General features: G+C 40.1%; 1 protein-coding gene across 1 annotated transcript; it reads right to left on the reverse strand.

Annotated features, from left to right (window-relative positions):
• Window positions 1–317: 317 nt before the first annotated feature.
• LOC140479051 (G-protein coupled receptor 35-like) lies at window positions 318–16047 on the reverse strand. Its single transcript, XM_072572860.1, has 2 exons — window positions 15991–16047; window positions 318–1785 (listed from the first exon to the last, which is right to left on the reverse strand). Exon 2 carries the CDS (start codon window positions 1766–1768, stop codon window positions 797–799), a length of 972 nt encoding a protein of 323 aa, XP_072428961.1. The 5' UTR covers window positions 1769–1785; window positions 15991–16047; the 3' UTR covers window positions 318–796.
• Window positions 16048–16528: the final 481 nt, after the last annotated feature.

Consider the following 16528-nt stretch of genomic DNA (forward strand, 5'->3'; position numbering starts at 1 on the left):
GCGAATTCTTTCTGCTCATAACTTTTAGGATGCAAACCCCTTTACACCATGTGATGTTAACTTCAATGCATAACATTTAAATAACTTTGAAGTATCTTATAATGATGTGGAATTAACTATATACATCTGTTGTTATAGTAGTTAGCTCGAGTTTTATTCTTTAAAAATACTAATTGTTTGAGATTTAGCTGGAGATTGAATTAGATTTTTCCAGTATTTGTTTTTAGATGGAGGTGTTAGGCTTGTGGAACAAAAGTAAGTAGAAGGAAATAAGATGCAAGATCAAAAGTAGTCATTCAACTGGTCGTGGCCTCGTTTTTTAATCATCTAATTCAACATCATATTAGTTAAGTTAACAAGCTTCCATTGATTGATACTGCCTGAGTCATGATCAATATATGGCTGCATTTATTAATTTTATAACATTGGGAATTGTTGGTCTCTCATCTGTTCCTGAAATTCAGAAAGATGCCATTTGAGCAGTCTTGTCTATTGGAGTTCTCTGAAAGAGCCATTAGCTCTTCGCATTCCACAGCCCTTTCTCTGTAGCCCTTCAAATTTTCATTTCGCTTTCGATATGCATTCAGATCCCTTTTATCACATACTATCTCAGCCAATGCATTCTATGTACAATAATGAGATTGTCACGAATACAGTGATATAAACATGACATCAGTGATATGCTAGGCTTCAAGATACAGATAAGCAATAGTCCAATGGAATGATGGAACAGGGTTGTGCAGTCAATGATCTAATGCTGTATGTCTGCTCCAATGAATATATTCGTCATCATGAGTTACTGAATGCCTGGCTGCCAAGTATCTTGGGTGTTCTGAAAAGATACAGTGTAAAGGTTTAAATTGTTACCATCCTTTTTAGTTCGATTTAAAAACTCACGAGTTTCTATGGAAACATAATAATAAATTATTCCATCCAGGCAGCAGTTCATATTAGCTATAGATGAAGACACACTCATAAAACGACGTACATTAGTCAGCAATTTGCAATCTGGCTTTGACATCTCTTGCAGAAATTCAAGCAATAATCCTGTGTGAAAAGGCATGAAACAAAGAAAAAAGATGATTAGATTTGAGACGACAATTTTTATGCTTCGTCCGAACATGAGGTTTCCCTGGGATTCTGTACTTTTTTTGCAGAGAGTCACGATGACGTGATATGAGCAAAAGCTCATAATGAGGAAAGGTATTACAAATCCAAACAACTCAATGGAAATGATAATCCCAGCTTTTGTTGGCTGTACAGTGGTTTTCTGAAAACAAATTTTCTCATCGATGGCATTATTAAATTTTACTTTCAGGAAAATTGAAAGTGAACACACTAAAGTCCAAGTTGCACCACATACAAATGTGGCTGTCATTGGTGACCTGAAGTACTTTGCCTTAAATGGGTACTTTATTGCAATGTATCGATCTACGGTTATGCAGACAATGGTGTAGATGCTCACATACATGTTCACAAAATACAAGCATTCGAGAAATGTGCAGTAGCTCGATCCAAGGTTCCAAGTACTCCTGTAGCTGTACATCTTGAAGGGTAAAGACATGAGCAGGATACTGTCTGAAATCGCCAGGTTTGTCAAAAAAATAATGGTCTCTGTCCATTTCCTGAATTTGCAGCAGAATGCCCATAGGGTCATTGCATTAAATGTTAATCCCAGGAGAAATGTTGGTATAGATATTCCAATCAAAATATAATGCATTTCTTTCGTCAATGAACCATTGCAGTGCACAGTCACATTGTTCGTCATCTTTCCAATTTGCCAAGCTGTAAAACATCAGCATAATATTAAGATTAAAATTGTATGACTATGGAGCTTTGGTCAAATAACTTGTTACCTGGCTTTCTTCAATAGTTATTGTGTTTTATACCATGTGAATTGTCAACTCTGGTTTATATACACCTTAACAGTTTACCTTGCAACACATATTTCTTAATGTGTTGTATCAGTGTATCAGGAGTTGACTGCATCTCATATATAAATTCCATTGGCATTGGTCACATTACCTTTTGTATATCAGTTCCATTTCTTGGAGAAATGTTAGTCAACAGCACAGAGTTATGACGGCAGAATGTGAACCGATCTTTTCCTCTCTAGCATTTCAGTCGCTCACATTATTACTTTAACGTGTATTACGAAGAATCCCAAAACCCATCAGAAACACCTGTCCGATACTGGCCTCTAGCTGCATCCAGGCAGTGAGCTAAGGCACAGAAAACTCAGCTGACGTTGTCTTCATTCACACACACTTCCCAACAAGACAATACAATTTGAAACAAAACCTCACACTGACCTTCAGCCACCTAAAGTCTATCGTCTGGAATTCCCTTTTGATATCTCCCATTTCCATATATTTGTTGAAGGTCCCTGCTAAAGGTAGCCTTAACATCATCTAACCCACATCAAATCCTCTCTCCATGTTATTTTGGCAGTTTAAAACCTGACAAAATGCTTTTTATGACATTAAATGGTGTATAAATTCAAGCTGCTAGCCCAGCAGCCCTGCAATCAAGTGGAATACTATGAGCTATGAGCTAAATCATTGGGAAGGAGGCAATCATTTTGGTACCTACTGCACTTGTTAATGCATTGAGAAATGAAGTATACTAATCTTAGATAGAATGGGTTGTGGCTGTTTCTCCCTGTCAGTCAAAAGTTAAAAGTGAATAAGATTCTGCCCCTTGTCTCTCAGACAAAGGATCCTATGAGTGTCACCGAGAGGTGGGGTAAAGAGCAGAAACATAGCTGATGTCATTCTCTAGTAATGGATAGCAGTTGCTGCCTACAAATGGCATTGCAGGATATAAAATAGAGTTTACTGTATTCCAAAATAAAATGTGTTTTACTTTAGTTTGGAATTGATCTCTCTTCTTTGCAGCATCTCTCTCCTTCTCCATCCTGGAAGTCTCAGTCTCTCTCTCTCTCTCTCTCTCTCTCTGTCTCTCCCACAAATCCAGTGGCCTCCCATTTTCCTCCAGGCTTCCTGTCATTTCCAGGCAAAAGGAAGGCTGGCTGTCTGCACAGGCCTGAACCCTGTTCCACTATAGTCTTCTCCTCACTCCCAATCCCAAAGTGCTATCCCTGTTTCTCCTGCTCCCAATGCAGACCTGAAGCTTGCACCCCTTTGGGTTCTCCTCAAACCCAATCCCAAAGTGCTATACTGACCTCTTCTGCTCCCAGTGCAGTTCTGGATTCTGTTCTCCTATAGGATCCTCCTCAAACACAATCCCAAAGTGCTAACCCAAACTCCCCTGCTCCCAATGACCCTGCTCCCTGATAGGCTTCTGTTCACTCCCAGTCCCAAAGAGCTAACCCGACCTCCCCTGCTCCCAATGCAGGCCTGAACCCTGCTCCCCTATAGGCTTCTCCTCTCCCAATCCCAAAGCGCTATCCCGATCTCCCCAGCTCATATTTTGGAATGATCCTGGTTTGTATGTACATATAGGAGGAGTCCTGGGAACAGACTGTAGAGCACAGAGTCCTGTGTCATGGAGCTGCTGGGACAAACCTCAACAAAAACAATTGGATCTCTCTCCAGAGTCCCTTTGCAAAGACCCATTCCAGAAGGAGCCTTTCTTTTATTTCAAAAAATACTTCATTCATCAAAAAATCTGTTTGGGTTGTGTGACAGTTTCTATCCCTCCACAGCCACTTCGATTGAAACTGGCACTGTTTCAGTAAGACGGGGTCTGTCTTTTCTCCCATTCATTTCGCTGTGGGTGATTGTCTCCGGGTCTTCCAGAGTACCTCAGACATACACTTACAGATAACTTCCATTTCATGTACCTGTTAATCTCTATTTTTAACACTTACTCTTTTTCTTAGACAATTTAATCTGGATGTAGCAAGTGAAGAGTATATATAATTGCAAAAAATTACAGCTTAAACTTAAACTGCATGAGGTTAAGGTAAAAGCAATGGCTTACCCACCTCCTTCAAAAGAAGGCTTTTGGCCAACATTATTTTCTTTAGAATTAGAATTCCTACAGTGTGAAACAGGTCTTTCGGCCCAACAAGTCCATACTGTCCCTTTGAAGAGTATCCCACCTAGGCTCATTACCCTAAACTTCCCCTGACTAATGCATCTAACCTGTACACCCCTGAACACTATGGACAATTTAGCATAGCCAAATCACCTAACCTACTCATCTTTGGACCGTGTTAGGGAATCAGAGCACCTGGACAAAACCCATGCAGACACGCGGAGAATGTGCAAACTTCACACAGACAGTCACCCAAGGCTGGAGTTGAACCCGGGTCGCTGGCACTGAGGCAACAGTACCAACCACTGAGCCACTGTGCTGCCCCTTTATGAGTATAACATGCTAGATATCTGTTATAGATTTGTAGCCAATATTAGGTTTGGGCTTTTGTGGGAAATTTAATCTTTTGGAATAAGTGCATGCAATGAATACTCAATACAACATAAGATAGGTAAGCATCACAAAAGACCTGATTCTGATGTGGATAGAAATGCACAAATCCCTTTTAGTGGTTGGACTACATGTCATTCCACGTATTGCTAAATCAGAATTGAGCAACAGGAAAACCGCAACAGGTTGGGTAACCCATTACTCATTAGTTGGTGACTGAAAAAAAGCAACTGGCTTCTACCAATCAGAGTTTATTTATCATTCAAGTCAAACACTGTATAAATTGTGTATTATAAATTGTACTTTCCTTTGAGATTTTGTATTGTGATTCTATCCTGGTATTTGTTCAGCTTTTCTCAAAAACTTTTAAAAAGTTAGATGCACTCGAAAGCTGACGGAAACTGAGTTGGCATGAAGTGTTTAGTTCTCCTTGTCACGGACAAAGTTTCACAATTCAGGTTCAGAAATGCAACCTCATACTGTGAATACAGTGAGGTTACTGAGACATCAAGCTCCAATACAAGAGGAATAAAGCTCAGGTAGGACTTAAAGTTGCCCCAAGAATCAATATGAAACTTAATAAGGACGGCATGGATGCCCAGTGGTTAGCACTGCTGCCTCACAATTCCAGGGACCCGGGTTTGATTCCAACCTCTGGTGATTGTCTGTGTGGAGTTTGCACAGTCTACCTATGTCTGCATGGGTTTCTTGTGGGTGATCTGGTTTCCTCCCACAGTTCAAACACATACAGGTTAGGCTAATTGGCCATGCTAAGTTGCGTATAGTGTTCCAGAATGTGTAGGTTAGGTGCATTAGTCAGGAGAAATGTAAAATTATAGGATAGGGGAATGGGTCTGGGTGGGATACTCTTCAGAGGGTCAGTGTGGACTTGTTGGGCCTGTTTTCACTCTTTAGAGATTCTATGATTCTAAATGCCCATTCAAAGGTACTGAATTATTATTTATCAGTGACATCAGTGAGAAGCCATTCAATTTAACAAGAGGAAGGTTTTAGGTATAAGCAGGAAGTGCAAGAAATAACTGCAGATATCTGTGGAAATGAACAGAAGAAAATCCTTCAGAAAATTAAATGCCTTCCACAAATCCATTAGAAAAGAAACAAGATTTCAGCTGAAACCATGATCAAGAAAAGGTGAGGGGATATAGAAAGATTTGCTGATGGAAAAATTGGCTTTGATGCCATTAGACCCTGAAAGACCAATTACAATCTCAGTTTATGCATCACAAATTGCATTATGGAATTGTGCAGCAGATGTGGGGTCTTTTGGGGTGGAGGAGAGGGTAGGGAGACAGCAAATGTGTCACCCCCCCGAATGCTGTGGAAATAAGATGATCACAGATCATGAGGGAATGAATGAGCTGGAAATTTGGTTGTAAATTATTTAATTGGTTTCTGCTTCAGTGTTTTTTTTTCAATGCTTGGATGACAAACAATTAGTTAAAGGCTCATTCTTGAAGTCTTTAAATCAGTAGCACAAGGTTTATGTTGAGTGATAATAAGGAGAAAGTGAGGACTGCAAATGTTGGAAAGGTCAGAGTTGAAAAGTGTGGCACTGCAAAAGTGCAGCAGGTCAGGCAGCATCAGAGGAGCAGGAGAGTCGACGCTTCAGGCACAAGCCCTTCATCAGGGAATATGGAGGGGGAAGGGAGATGAGAGATAAATAGGGGGGCTGGGGGTGGAGCTGAGGGAGGGTAGGTGGGAAGGTAATAGGTGGATGCTGGTGGGGTATAATTGTGATAGGTCAGTGTGGTAGATGGAGCAGGTAGGTGGGAAGGAAGATGGACAGATAGGACAGGTCAAGAGGGTGATGCTGAGTTGGAGAGTTGGATCTGGGATGAGGTGTGGGTAAGGCAGATTTGGAAACTAGTGAAGCTGATGTTGATATCCTGTGGTTGGAGGGTCCCAAGGCAGAAGATGAAGCGTTGTTCTTCCAAATGTCAGGTGGCTTGGGGTTGGCAGTGGAGGAGGCACAAGACTTGCATGTCCTGGGTGGAGTGGGAGGGGGATTTGAAGTGATCAGCCACAGAGCGGTTGGCTTGTTTGGTGCTTGTGTCCCAGAGATGTTCCCTGAAACGCTCTGCAAATTGACATTCTGTCTCCCCGATGTAGAGGAGACCACCTCGAGAGCAACAGACACAGTAGATGAGGTGGATGGATGTGCAGAAAAATCTCTGCTGGATGTGAAAAAATCCTTTGGGGACTTGAAGGGAGATGAGGGGGGAGATGTGGGCACAGGTTTTACACCTCATGCAGTGGAAAGGGAAGGTGTTGGGAGTGGAGAGTGGGTTGGTGATAATAAGATTATAAAAACATGACGTCAGAGAGTCCTGTACAATACATGTACATCACTGACGCATTATCAGCATCAATGAATGAGAACACGAAGGCAATGAGAAACATATAGTACATTGATGATTCCATTCAACATGGTTGTATAGTTTTATAAATATTTGAACAGGAGATGAAGTGAAGGTGAGGGCTGATGCCAAGGAGGGCAGGCAGAGGAGATTACACCATTAGGCACTGGCAGTTATTGCCCAGGTCAGTGCTGTCTCTACAGAGGGGACAAATGGCCAATAGCTCTCAAGAGTTTTTATTGCTCGCAGGGTAAATACCACCCACTTCTCTGCTGCCTTACACTTTATTTCTGCTACTGCATTCACCTCCCATCAAGGCTCATGTTCTATCCTCCTGACCATAGGCTTCACAATCTTCCCTCAGTACCTCTCACCCTCTGAAAGCTCCCACAGCAATAACCCCACATGCTCACTGCACTGCCTACTCATTCCCTCAGAACACTTGCTGCAACAGTGAGCCACCCAGTTCATCTCACTCAATCCCTCCCTTTTTGTCGACAATAGGCCAAGCAACTATAACCCACCTCACTACTTGTCAAAAGCATAGTAGATGGATTGCTCTGGAAGTCAAGAAAGGCCTTGCTGGAGTTCTTATCATATTCTGCCATTAATTTCACCATAGCCCAAGTTGCTTTGACTCCTGTAAGATTCCACCTTTTATTTTCTTAGATATTCTGGTGAATTTGATGGTGCTCCCGGGAAAGAATTCTTTCGACAGCTTTGACCATTGCTTCTTCCCATTCCTCTTCAAAGTCTTCTATGTCTGCAATGAGCAGCAGACACCATTACATTCAAACTTACTTAAGCCCTAACTTGCAAAGAACTCTGATAAACTAATTCCAATCAATCCTTTGACATTGTAAGCGTTTTCTTTATTCTGATCAACTACAATGCCTATTACCTTATCCAGATGCCTAGAAGTCTCCAGATGTTTCCAAATGATCCAAATTTTACTTGTGTTTGTAAGTGGATTTACATCTGTGGTTACTGTTGCAGTAAGGGGTTGTTGATTCGTCAACAATAACCTCCATATAATTCAGAACAAAGCAGTTTTTCAAAAAAGTGCTTTAAATATTGACTAGTGGCAGTGTAGAGAGTCAGCTAGCTCAGCTTGTTGGTTTGCAAAGCAGTGAAGTGCCAAAAGCTTTGGTTCATTTCCTGTACCTGCTGAGGTTACCATGAAAGACTCATTAATATGAATGATTTGGTTGTGGATATAGGGAATGTGGTTGGTGAGTTTGCAGATGATACCAAATTCGGTGGTGTAGTGGACAGTGAAGGTTATCTCAGAGTACAATGGGACCTTGATTATTTGGGCCAATGGGCTGAAGAGTGGCAGATGGAGTTTAATTTAGATAAATATATGGTGTTACATTTTGGTAAGGCAGATCAGGGCAGGACTTATACACTTAATGGTAGGCTCCTCGGGAGTATTACCAAACAAAGAGACCTAGGGGTGCAGATGCATAGTTCCTTGAAAGTGGAATCACAGGTAAATTGGTTGGTGAAAAAGCGTTTGGCACACTTGCTTTCATTGGTCAGCTCATTGAGTATGGGAGTCTATTCAGAACATTGGTGAGGCCAATTTTAGAATATTGTGTATAATTCTGGTCACCTTTCTACAGTCATAGAGATGTACAGCACAGAAGCACACCCTTTGGTCCAACTCGTCCATGCCGACCATGCCAATATCCCATATAAATCTAGTCCCATTTGTCAGCATTTGGCCCATATCCCTCTAAACCCTTCTTATTCATATACATATCCAGTTGCCTTTTAAATGCTTCATTGTACCAGCCTCCACCACTTCCTCTGGTAGCTCATTCCATACACACACCACCCTCTGCATGGAAAAAGTTGCCCCTCAGGTCCTTTTAAGCCTTTCCCCTCTCACCTTAAATCCATGCCCTCTAGTTTTGGAACCCCACCCTGGAGAAAATACCTTGCCTATTTACTCTAACCATGCCCTCATGATTTTATAAACTTCCATAATGTCACTCCTTGGCCTTAGTGCTCTAGGGAAAACAGCCCCAGCCTATTCAGCCTCTCCCTATAGCTCAAACCCTCCAACCCTGGCAACATCCTTGTAAATCTTTTCTTCACCCTCTCAAGTTTAACAACATGCTTCTGTAGAATATTACCAGGTTACAATTTAAAAGGCATAAGGATGGTCATATGAATAGGAAAGGTTCAGAGGGATATGAGCCAAATGCTGGCAAATGGGACTAGGTCATATTGGGATGCCAGGTCCAACTCGTCCATGCCGACCAGTTGTCCTAAGCTAATCTAGTCCCATTTGCCAGCACTTGGTCCATATTCCTCTAAACACTTCTTATTCATACACTCATCCAGATGCCTCTTAAATGTTGTAATTGTACCAGCCCCAACCACTTCCTCTGGCAGCTCATTCCATACATGCACCACTGCCTGCATGAAATAATTGCCCATTAGGTCCCTTTTAAATCTTTCCCCTCTCAAGCTAAACCTATGCCCTCTATTTCTAGACTCCCCACCTCAGGAAAAAGACCTTGTCTATTTAGACTGTCCATGCCCCTCCTGGTTTTATAAACCTCGATAAGGTCATCCCTCAGCCTCCGGCACTCCAGAGAAACCAGCCCCCCAGCGTGGACAGGTTGGACAGAAAGATATGTTTCTGTGCTGTATAGCTGTATGACTCTATGGCATCCAAGGAGAAAGTGAGGACTGCAGGTGCTGGAGATCAGAGTTGAAAAATGTGTTGCTGGAAAAGCACAGCAGGTCAGGAAGCATCAAAGGAACAGGAGAATCGACGTTTCGGGCATAAGCCCTTCTTCAGGAAGAAGGGCTTATGCCCAAAACGTCGATTCTCCTGCTCCTTTAATGCTGCCTGACCTGCTGTGCTTTTCCAGCAACACATTTTTCAGCTATGACATCCAACCCCGTCATCCGCGAGGCGTGATGACCCACCACCTATTGTCTGTCTAATGAGACACCAGTTTCTATGCTCTGACAGGATTATAGTGACTTTAGCTTTACAGTAGTATTGTTTTTAAATTGTTCCTTATAGAGGAGTAGCATAGTCGTGATATCACTGGACTAGTAATCCAGGCTAATGCTTTGAGGATGTGGGTTTGAATCCTACCATGGCAAATGTAAAATCTGAATTCAGCAAAATCTAGAAATGAAATGTGAGTCTAATGGTGACCATGTAATCATTGTTGTAAACCACCCATTTGCCCTTTAGAGAAGAAAATCTGTCATCCTTAGGAATTCTGACTTACACGTGATTTGAGATCCCAAAGCTATGGTGGTTATATCTTAACTGCCACTTAATTCAAAAGCAGTTGGAGATGACAAATGTTACACCCACACAGAATGAAGAATTTGCATATTTGACAAGACTAATTTGTGACCTTTGAGTTAGTTTTACCAATGTTGAGCTAGCAGCTGGTCCCACCTAAACACTCAGTTTCCTTCCTTTAGACACCCCGTCATAGCCCTTTAGGAGTGAATTAATCACAGACTGGGGGTTTGGACTAATTGCATTTGTCTGCAGGACAGTGCAACTTAAAAAATATAAATTGGCTACTTAGGCTACAAGGACACCAAATAATCTGTTTTATAAGATTTTAAATGGGATTATTGCTTTAATTTGTTAATTAACTGATTGGTGTAATTAATATTATCAAAATAATTTTTGGTGTCTTTTTAACCACTGAATTTGACTGATTTCAAATCAGATTGCACAGAGATAAAGGATGGATATTTTGCAGGTTACGGGCAGGTGGATGGGAATCTTGTTAAACAGTGGGAAGACTGGTGGAGAAAGCCAGTTGGGTCTGTGGGGAAGGTCCAACAGAATCTGATGCCCATCAAGCACTCGAGTGGAACCCATCAGCCTGTTCCTATGTGAGATGACCAGCAACCAGACTCCTGCTCCAGAGAGCTGCAGACGTGTTGACGAGTCAGAGGCTTATAGAACATAAAATGTTACAATGCAGCACAGACCCTTCAGCCCTCGATGATATGCTGACCTGTGAAAAATAATCTGATGCCCATCTAACCTACACCATTCCATTATTATCCATACGTATGCCCAATGCCCATTTAACTGCCCTTAACGTTGGCAAGTCTACTACTGTTGCAGACAGGCCGTTCCATGCCCCTGCTAATCTCTGAGTGAAGAAACTACCTCTAATATCCGTCCTAAATCTATCACCCCTCAATTTAAAGCTATGTCCCGTCGTGTTTACCTTCACCATCTCAGGAAAATGGCTCTCACTGTCCACTCTTTCTAACCCTCTGATTATCTTATACATCTCAATTAAGTCACCTCTCAACCTTTTTCTCTCCAACAAAGGCAGCCTCAGATCCCTCAGCCTTTCCTCGTAAGATCTTCCTTCCTTGTCACTTCTAAATATATTAACAAGATATTTTGATGTAAAACTAATTTTACAAACAACTGTATTTTAATAAAGGTTGTACGATTGCACTGGCTCAGGGTAGATCTTGCACTCGGTGATATTAAGTTGGTTTGACAAAAAAAATCTCAAGGTAAGTAAAATCACATTTCAAAATGGGTGCAATTCTGGGCAGAAATTATGTCAGAATCAGCAAATGTACTAAATCGAAAACTTTATCACTCATTTTATATGATTACATAAAATCACCAGCAATTAATACAATCTGTTTTTCCCACTGTACTTCAAAGTGACTAACTTCAATAAGGGCAGTCTACGATACTTCTAAATGTACTGAAAGCTTTAATTATTCAAAAGGGACTATTGTATCTTTAGATCATTCTCAGTCACATGTATGCGTCCCCATTAGCATCTCTTGCTTATTCACCAACCCTTCATTCTATTTCCAAGTTAACTGCAGGTGGGTTAGATCATTAGACTATAAGAAACAGGAATGGGAGTAGGCCATTCAGCCCCTCGAGCCTACTCTGCCATTCAATAGGATCATGGCTGATCTGACATTCGCGTATCTACTTTCCTTCATTTTCCCCATAACCCTTGATTCCCCAATGACCAAGAATCTATCCCTCTCAGCTTTAAATAGACACAAACCCCGACAGCTATATGTGGCAACAAGTTCAAAATACTCACAACCCTTTGAGAGAAGAAGTTCTTCCTGATCTTAGACTTAAATTAGGGCCTCTTTATTCTAAGTCTATGTCCTTTGGTCCTAGACTCTCCCATAACAGGAAAATTCCTCTTAAATTTACCCGTCAAGCCCCTTAAGAATCTGATATGTTTCAATGAGATTGCCTCTCAATCTTCTAAACTCCACTGAGGAGAATCTCAATCTGTTTAGCCTTCGCTCATAAGATAACCTCTCTATACCAGGGATCATCCTCATGGACTTTCTCTGAACGTTTTCCAATAAAATAATATTTTTCCTTAAGTAAAACTACTCACAGGATTCCAGATGTGGTCTCACCAGCACCTTGTACAGTCGCAGCTAGATTTCTTTACTTTTATACCCCTTTAAAATAAGGGCCAGCATTCATTAGTCTTCCGGATTGTAGGCTCTATGCTAAATTTCTGTATTTAGTGCACAAGTAACCCCAAGTCCCTTTGTGTTGCAGCTTTTTGCAAAATTTTCTCCATTTATATAATACTTTACTCTTTTATTCTCCTTTCTAAATGGACCATTTCATATTTTCCAGCATTATACTACATTTGCCAACTTTTTGCCCACTTAACTTATCAATACCTCCTCTAAACTGTTTGCAATCCTCTCACAATTTGCCTTTCTATCTACTTTTGTGTTGTCTGCAGATTTGACTACAGTACGCTCACTTTCTTCCTCCAAGCCATTAAGGTATTGGAAACAGTTGTGGTCCAGCACTGATCTCTATGGAACCCCACTGGTTATAGGTCACCAACCTGAAAAAGAACCCCTGATCCCCACTCGCTGTATCCTGCCTATAGGCTAATTCTCTGTCCACGCCAATACACTACCTCCAACTCAGTGGCCTCTTATCCTATGACTTAACCTTTTGTGAGGTACCTTGTTGAATTCCATTTAGAAGTCCAAGTCCAACCTCAATCCACCTCTGGTTGAGATTTCCTCAAAAAACTCCAATAAATTAAGTAGCCATGATTTCCTTTTCATGAAGCCCTGTCGACTTTGATATATTGGATTATGATTTTTTCAAAAGACTTACTATTAGCTCCTTTATAATGGATTGCAATACTTTTCCAGCAAAAAATGCTAGTCAAATTGGCCTATAGTTACCCACATTTGCCTCCCTCTTTTTTGAATAGGAGAGCCACATTGACAGTTTTCCAAATCTCTGGTATAACTTCGGCATCCGGGGACTTTTGGAAAATTACAACCCAATGTATCCATTATCTCTGTCACTTCCTCTTTAACTATCATAGGATCCAAGCCATCAAGACCAGGCCACTTCTCAGCTTTTAGCAGTTTTTATAATGCTACTTCTAGTGATGGTCATAGCATTTCATTTCCCTCCTGTATTCCTTAGTATTAATGGGATGTTTGAAGTATCTTCCGTCATAAAGACTGATAGAAAATATCTATTTAACTCCTCTATCATTTTTTTGTTCTTATAACTGTTCCTCCAGATTCATTTTCTAATGGGCCTATGTTCACTTTGACCTCTATTCCTTTTTATATATTTAAATAAGCTTAGTTTTTGTATTCCTCACTAATTTGCCCTTATAGTTTACTTTTTCTGTCATTATTGTCTTTCTACGTGTTATCTCTTTAATCTTTTTGACCCTGTGTGAGTTTGCTCGTGGCTCAGTTAGTAATCTGGAGTTTATGACCTTTTGCTTCTGTTTATTAATTTAGCCCCTAGCTGCTCATATCCATCAGCAGAACATCTTTCCATTTTCTACCCATATCGCTGATATCCACATAGACCATAACAACTGATCTTTCCCCTCCTACTCCAAGTTCCTCTGCAGCCCAGATGAGATATCCTAAACCTGGGCACTAAGCAGACAACACAACCATTGGGATGCTCAATCTTGGACACAGAGAATAGTGTCTACTCCCCTGACTGTACTATCCCTGATTACAACTACATTTCTTTTTCCTCCAACCGCTTGAGTGGCTTCCTCTACCATATCACTATTGTCAGTTTGCTCATCCTTCCTTCGGTTCCCACTCTCATCTACACAGGAAGCAACGATCTCCCATAGTTTATATTGTATTGAAATGTATGAGTGTAGGAATTAGAATACTGTAGGACCATGTAATTAAAATAAACTTTAGACAGACACATAGATAAACCAGGTAGTCGGTTTAGTACTACAGAGAGAAATGTGAGAAAGGAACATCAGCCACTGAGTAGATTTCTGAATAGATAAAGAATAAGCCATTTTTTCTATAAAGATTGAAGGGGATAGGGGATTATAGCCTGCAATCAATTGTAGGAAGTATTTGTGCACATAACCATTCAATATTTGTGTTCCTAAATTCTCTGCCTCAAAGCAAGCCTTCAACCATTATTTGCTGAAATATGGCAAAGTGTTGAATTTTTAGTTATTGGTAAAGGAAGGAGGCAAGCATTGAAGTTCACATTCAAAATGTAACATTTACTTTACTTGATAGTTATGATGAAGTAAAGCAGTGGAATTAACTATGAAGTCAGCTGACATATCAACAAACTCGCTCTTCAGTCTGCTGCCAGATATGTATGAGATGCTGAGAGGAGCTAACTTATCAGCTTTGATAAGTCCTATCTATGCCTGTGGATTTTAAGGTCAACCTCATGAGTATTTGCAATCATCTGTATTCATGTGTCTCTTGATACAAGTCATTAAACGAGCCAACATGAAAATATGTATAAATGTGTGGAGAGTATTAAACAGACTAAGATAGTTCATATGATATAGAACTGCATAACTATTTAAATTAGAATACTATAGGATAATTAATATTGTTTAATCCTTGCCAATCAGACAGCACTGAGGTAAAGCATGATGAGTATACTTAAAAGAAGAAATGAGACTGTGGGCCAGGAATTAATCTATAAAAGAAAGTACTTCATTTCTCTTTGTCTGACAATTGGAAGACTTATTCCAAACTACTGGACAGTGTACAAAGAAAAATTTACCCAGGATAAACAGTCAGAATTGTGCACACAGGAAAAAAAATGTAAACATAATGTTACAAACCCTGGCTGGATTGCAAAATTTAGGGTATATTTTGCTGTGCAATTCATATACTAGTATCATAAATGGGAATTCATCATCATCAAAGAACATTACTGACAAATTTCACAAGTACTTCATTAGTTGTAACATACAATATTGTATCTTAGAGTCATGAAAGATGGTGTAAAAATGCAAGACATGTTGATTGCAGAATTTAAGGGCAGCAATAGACCATTTAGGATGGAGATGAGGAGATATTTCTTCATCCAAAGAGTGGTGAGCCTGCGGAATTCATTACCACAGGAAGTAGTTGATACCAAAACATTGAATGTATTCAAGAGGCAGCTGGATATAGCACTTGGAGCAAATTGGGTAAAAAGTTATGAGGAAAAAGCAGGATTAGGCTATTGAGTTGGACAATCAGACATGAATGTGATGAATGGTGGAGCAGGTTCAAAGGGCCGAATAGCCTCCTCCTGTTCCTATTTTCTATGTTTCCATGTTAATAGGACTAGTAGCAATAGGGTAGCAACCAATCACAGAAAATAATGTAGCTAATTTAGACTGGAGATAATTTTGACTTGTGAATGTGAACAAGCAATCATTTTACATGTTTAAGCTACTTTTATGCAGTACAATATGAAACTCATGATGCTTTTGTAAAATAAAAACTGACAGCTTTGGACCCAGATTCAAGATTTGTGTGCTTTAGTTCCAAGAATCCATAACCTTTCTTTCAAAAGGCACTGATGCAAGAAAAGTTAGTGAGTAAGAGAAAAGCATTAAGCAAAAATAGCTGGAATTTAAAAGTAGATATCAGTGAATATTTTATCCTCTTTCAAACATATTTAGCTTCATTCTAATAGATCAAACTATTTTGGGACCTGGAACACATTAAAAGACTCCTAAGAAGTGCAGTAATTGCAACCATCAATGGGAATTCTGCTTGTGTAATGTTACCACAGTTTTATCAGATGATATTTTGTTCATTTGACAATTAGGACCCGTAGTAATCTTTGGTTTAATAATATTTTATCATGCTGCTGCTACTCAAGCAGCTGTCTCTAACTGTACTTATACAAATGAGAATAATCAGAAATGCTTACCAGTTTTCTGAAGAAATTCATAAAAGAAGTATTTCGCCTGTGCCCTTAGTTTTCTTAGGTATCAGTACTGTGCATCTGAAATAAATTCTAAATATTTGTATTATGCCTCAGAAAGTGGTTTGACTTTTATACAAATGTCATTGGTCTGTTCTTATCAGTATTGAACATATTTAGAGAACTTCCTGGAGCTCTCACTGAGAGAATCGGAGGGTGTTAAGCAAACCAGATCATATTTGTGGTTTGGGTCTGGAAATGTCATGCTCCTCTTGGTTTCAGAATCTCAAGCATATCGTTAAAGGTAATTACTGCTCTGATCGAGTCTTCAGTAGCCCATTTGAAAATAGCTGAGGAAGGAAAATCCAATAACAATGATGAATGAGACATAATAGTTCAATTGGTCTCATATAGTTCGAAATGGAAGTCCAATGTGACCAGAACAATCATTTCCAAAAAGAATTGATTTTGTTATCTGTTTCCCCCATAATTATAGCTAAAAGATGAACAATGAATACAGCAGGAGGTTGGGCCTGATGCCTTC

The sequence above is a fragment of the Chiloscyllium punctatum genome, chromosome 6 (assembly GCF_047496795.1).
Source record: "Chiloscyllium punctatum isolate Juve2018m chromosome 6, sChiPun1.3, whole genome shotgun sequence".
Lineage (NCBI taxonomy): Eukaryota > Metazoa > Chordata > Chondrichthyes > Orectolobiformes > Hemiscylliidae > Chiloscyllium > Chiloscyllium punctatum.

Bases quoted from the DNA above. Each gene is read 5' to 3' on its own strand.
- LOC140479051 (XM_072572860.1), bottom strand. From the start codon at position 1,768: ATGACGAACAATGTGACTGTGCACTGCAATGGTTCATTGACGAAAGAA.